At 50.3% G+C, this 5,433-nt stretch overlaps 1 protein-coding gene across 1 annotated transcript in view; it reads right to left on the bottom strand.

Moving 5' to 3' along the window:
* LOC104496530 (fibrillin-2-like) overlaps window positions 1-5,079 on the bottom strand; it is a gene marked incomplete at both ends in the record, with an annotated part of 26,859 nt that extends 21,780 nt beyond the window's left edge. The window contains 2 exons of the mRNA XM_010139662.1: window positions 4,392-4,517; window positions 4,882-5,079. Of these exons, the coding sequence (XP_010137964.1) occupies window positions 4,392-4,517; window positions 4,882-5,079 (324 nt within the window). The remainder of the gene's footprint in view (window positions 1-4,391; window positions 4,518-4,881) is intronic.
* Window positions 5,080-5,433: the final 354 nt, after the last annotated feature.

The raw sequence follows: 5,433 nt of genomic DNA, 5'->3' as shown, positions 1-5,433 counted from the left end.
GTTTCAATTTGCAGAGCACAAAGTGAAAGAGCTTTATGGAGCAAAAGCTGATCGTACTGTCAGTAAAAACCAGCTGAAAACTTGCGGGTAGCTCCCCCGAAGTTCGGGGTGCCGGAGGTCTGGAGGCCAGCTGACATCTCCCTACACCAATCCTTACGACATAGCATCAGTCATCCAAGAAAAAGCACAGGGCAGCCACCGCATTCCACTCTTAAGGAAAACCAGAGGTAATTCGAAAGGTTAAATCAAACTGCTTTTTTTCCCCCCTTGAAAACCTCGGCTCAGACGAGAGCAGCGTTTGCAACCCAAGGAGCAGAAAAAACAGCCAGAGTGTCTCAAGACCACTCGCACATCCTGTGCTTTGAGAAACTGAGCTCCGGGCTTTGTTGATGTTTCAGCTCTTCCCCACCACATTTGCCGCCTTTATTTTCTCTTCGTAAAGTCTCTCGTAGTTTTGATCCATTCAGAGCTGAAGTCCTCGGAGAGCCTCAGCCGGTGGGACGGATACGTCCACCTCTCATTAACACCCAGCTGCCAGCTCCGGGTAGGGAATCCTTCCAACTCCAACCTGGCTACTTCAGGACTTTTCCAGCTCTCTGTTAAAAATTAGAGCAATATTCTGTGCGCTCTGCTCCTCAGACAATGGCAGAATTCAATGCAAACGTTGATTTTGGATCTGGTCTCCAGCTCGCTGGGTTGGAGTTGGCCTGATCATTGAGGCTGAAAACGCTGCAAGCCAAAGGCTACAGAGCTTCAGTCTGCAGAGCCCATCCAAGACGGGTGCCCACAGACATGCTGAAACCCCAACCGTTCCATCTGCTACAAAAACAGGACTCGATGGAGAAAACATCTCCGTGTCACGTAGCAGAGGTCATGCCTCATCAGCCCTCTCTCGTGCAGCGCACGGGACTCTCAGACCTTCCCTTCCAGAAAGCACAAAGAAACCACAGAGGAGAGTAATGGAACCCTCCAAACCACACCAAATCTATGGAAATGAGCTTTTAATGGATCCAAACAATGAGCTCTTCTGTAGACATTTTGTAAGAAAATTGAACACACGCTAATAAAATGGCTATCACGTTCCGCCCGTGAGGAAAGCGGGCCAGCCTACCCCTCCGCTCCTGGAAAATGCAGGAAAATTCCTTCCAGCTCCAAAATATGAATGAGATTCAACTGGGTAAAAAACCCCAGAGCCATTAGAAAACGTGGAGTTTTGTGTGGTGGTGACAAAAGACTGGTCTGTAGCGACGGAAGCAGCACCTAACACATCTCCCTACAAACGCTGGACAGGAAAAAGGTGAGATTTGTAATTAAAGGATTTGTTCTCCCTCGGCAGAATCTGTCTCCTGGAGACGGTCAGAAAGGACCTGTCCTGGCTGGATTTGAGCCGAGCCTGCTGCCCACCGCGCCCTTCGCTCCCCCGCCTGCCTCTTCTCCGTGTTCTGTTCTGCATTTTGTATGTTATCATCCTGCAACAATTTTGGACGCGAGACACTTCTTCCTTTTGGGGCATTGGAAAGCAGCGGGGTGAGGTACTGGCATGACATTCTTCACTGATAACGGAGCTGGCTTAGCGTTCCGTCAGGCAGCGGAGGACGGGCTATTGAGAACAGAAGTTAAACTGCTGGCAGAGAACCACCAAAGTTATGGAAGGAAAAGCTTTAGTCAGTCAGTGATTCCACCCTTAAGAACACGCCGTGGAATTGTTCCCTGCAGCGTAATCTCTACGGCTGTTTCCAGGATCTCTCTGTAACAAGCCCCCGCTCCCCCACGATTTACCGATGGAGGCGTCAGGACGTGGCTGATTGCAGCTTTGATGGTTCCTTTCTCCACTTTGCACTGTGAGTGCCAGAAGTGCTTTCTCCTGTCCTCCTCTACAATTCTTTTCCTCCAGCAGCGTTAGGAAGTCAGCTGGGTGTCAGCACAGCCTTCTCTCAGCACTCCCACTGTTACCGTTCCCCTCAGCAGATCCTGCTCTTTCCCAATTTCCCCACGAGCCAGGAGCAAGATCTGTCACCTTAGCACTAAGCTGGCAATGCCTGCCCTCCTTGCCCATCTTTCCATCCAAACACAATATAAATGCCATCCTCTGGCACTTGCAAAGCCGGCCCAGCCTCCAGCACTAGCTCAGAGCTTCCTCTTCCTCTCCCCCTTCCCCACCCTCAGTCCACCCCCCACCACTGTCTCTCACAGACTGCTTATCTCCCAGAAAGTGAGCAGGCACCTCGGTGCCAGAAATTTCTCATTATATGATGCACAGCCCCAAGCTCAGGAACTCTTGATCCCTTGAGATCCCTCAGAATACAATGAACAAAGGCATAAAATAAGCCACTATTTGAAATGTGACTATTTCTCACGTTCGTTAGAGATGAGCTGCAGAAATAACTCTCGAACAGAGCAACCCTGAGCTTGGAGGATATTTAGGTTCAAATCCAACCTTGATGTCACGTGCACATTTTCACATTTTGCAGATAAAAAAAAGACAGCGTTTTCCTTTTGGGCTCGACCAAAATTCACCCCGTGTATCCGGCTGCAGCCCCCTCCAGCGCCTGGAGATCAGGGACTCTGTTATCAGCACAGAAAATCTCGCATACGAAAAGCATCTTTATTCTTCGGGGACTGAAAATGGAGCCTTACTTCCAGGTGCCGTTTGTGTTGAGAAGCATCACTACGGGAAACCAACAACATTATCTCTACTGCTGCCTATTCCCACCAATAAACAGCCCGGAGAAGATCAGTGGGACACGCTGCTGCCTTAATGAGGGAGACATCATTAATCAGCAGCCGCAGTGACACCGGCTCTGACCTTTGGCTCAAACGCAATCCCAGCTGCTGACTTCACTACCCGGGAGGAATCTTCTGAGCAGAAAATATAAGCTCCTGGGAACGAGGGAAGAATTTAACATAGACATTTAATCTCGTTTTAATATTTCCTGGAGGCTGGAATCTGGAAAGAAGAGGAAACCATCTCCTCTTCCCAAAGCAAGACAGTCTCAGCGCAAGCTGAGAAATGGCTCCTTTCACCAGCTATAAAGGGAGTGTGAACAGACCCGACAAGGGAACTCCTGCGGCTTTGAGAGTTTAGGCTTGGAGCACACCTGGATAAAGAAAATATCCTTTTACGCCCGTTAATGTGATTAAAGGAGGTCACTTGGACTGACAGAGCTGCTCTGGCGGTACGGACAATTTCAGCAGACCAGGAATTCGCTGCTCTATCAGTTCACTCCCGAGTTATCAAAGCATGTGGCAAACTCTGAGATAGGGCCCAGATCTTCCTCTGTGTTATCTGCCAGCAGCAGATGAACGCCCCCCACCGCAAGACCCTGCCTCTCCCTTCCCCTGTTCACATGGATTTAGTGACCCGCATGGGGTACACACCCCGGAGGGGAGCAGGGATCACCCAGACGATGGCATCGTCTTCACCCTCTGACTGCCCGGGGGGACATGCTGGTGATTCATGTCTGGGAAACAAGCCCTAGAAACCAATCTCGACCCTGTCAGTTTAGAGCATCCCTCATGTTTATGTCGCTCTGCAGAAGGACCCCTGGGTCACTAAACCCGACCGAAGGAAAGCATCCTCTTTTGGTGGTCTCCTTAGCAATTGAGGCAAGATAAGTGATGGAACAGACACTCAAGATGCTGGAGATGGTTCTTTTTATGGCCGTCCAGGAAAGAGAGTGAAAGGAAGCTGTTTATGGCCACAGCACGCTGCTTTTGCAGGCGTTCTGGGAAGCGGGGACCCACGCAGAGGCCCCTCGCATCTGGATGACAGATTCAGACAATGGATTGTTTTTAATCTTGGTATATCGGAGATTCCAGCTAAACTGATTTCATATGTGCTTCGCCTGGTCCCCAGCCAGCACGGGTGAGGCAGACCAAGGCAAGAACAATTTTGTGTGTCCTAAGGTTGAGCCCATGGTTCTAGTGCAGTCCGACCTTTGCCCATGGGCCAGCCGAACTGCATGGGACATCAGTGCACTGGGCAAACCGGTTCTTCACCCAAGGTGCATGTAAAAAGGCTGGTTTGGACTCCAGCAGTTCCAAGGCCTGGATGCCTGAAACCCTTCTGCTAAAATTCTAGAAAATCTCATGGCATCCTGCCAAGAAGATCCACAGACACAGACGTCTTCTCAGCGTAAAAGAACATCCATCCCCCACCGAAGGATTAACCTGCGTAGCTGGTGTCTCACTTTGGAGAAGCTTTTCTGAAGGGCGGAACCCTGGTCACGCGGCACACACTGACGCAGAGTCTCCTAGAATTATCCCAGCAAGGAAAATGTCTGGCTTGCAGGAAGGTGAGGACACGGGAACAGTCACCTGGAAGCTGTGATGGTCCTTTCCCCAAGAACTGACTGCTGGGAGAAACGCTGGGCAGAAGTCTGCGTTCTTACCTTCACATCTGTGGTTGGTCTCACTCTGCTTGTGTCCCGCCGGGCATTTGCACTCGTACGAGCCCACTGTGTTGATGCAGTTTCCACCCTGACAGAGACCAGGGATGGCTTGACATTCATCCACATCTACAGGAAGAAGAGCAAAGATGTTGGAAAGTGCAGCCATGGCAACAGAGAATGTTCAATGCCAGCACGGTGGGAGTGCTGTGAGAAAGCAGCTTTGCTCCAGGTCGGTGGATTCACATTTCCTCATGCAATTACCCATCAGATGACATTAGAGATAAGGTGAAGGACAGAAAATGGATATAAGGGTATCGCTGGCTTATCTACACAAGCAAGAGGGAGACAAAAAACAAAGCAAACGTCAACTTGTTGAACCCCATGGTGGTCTGTGCCAGGGGGCTGTACTGGGGGTCCTGGCAGACATTCATCACTCGCCCCTTCCATGCACATCAGGATGGATAAACCTTTAGATGTTCACGGCATTTACCTTGGCAGGCTCCAGTACGAATGTTGGGAATGAAGCCTCGACGGCAGGGGTGGGGTTGGGCAGGGCACATCTCACAGGGGTGACCCCAGGCCCGTCCAATGGTGGCACAACACATGGTCTTGGTGCAGACGATCCCACTGAGTTGGCCCTGGCACATCTGGTTATTTACTTGGCTAAAGCAGGGACCAGTACGATAGTCTGAGGGAGAACAGTAACATCCACGGGTTAGATCAAGACACAAACACAAGGATTTCTAACACACAGGCTGCCTATTCCCCTTCCCCCCAGCACAGCCACTTCGGTGCAAAGTCAAGAAGTTCTGGAAAACAAACAAACAAATAAAATCAGCAATCATGAAAGAAAAAATTTTAAGATCAAGCTGGAGACCAGTACAGGGATGGAGACCTTCGCTCTGCTGTATGCTTCGTGTGATCACGCAGAGGTTCTCCGAGTCTGCTCTTCCTGGTCTCCTCAAGCTCATCCCACGAGCTGTGTTTATTCTGTGCCTTGAGTCACTCCCTTTAAGTACCGGCTCTAGAACGAGCTCCAAGT

Source organism: Buceros rhinoceros, unplaced genomic scaffold (assembly GCF_000710305.1).
Source record: "Buceros rhinoceros silvestris isolate BGI_N320 unplaced genomic scaffold, ASM71030v1 scaffold5337, whole genome shotgun sequence".
NCBI lineage: Eukaryota > Metazoa > Chordata > Aves > Bucerotiformes > Bucerotidae > Buceros > Buceros rhinoceros.
The sequence above is the reverse complement of the archived record's forward strand: the minus strand, read 5'-3'. Positions and strand labels throughout refer to the sequence as shown.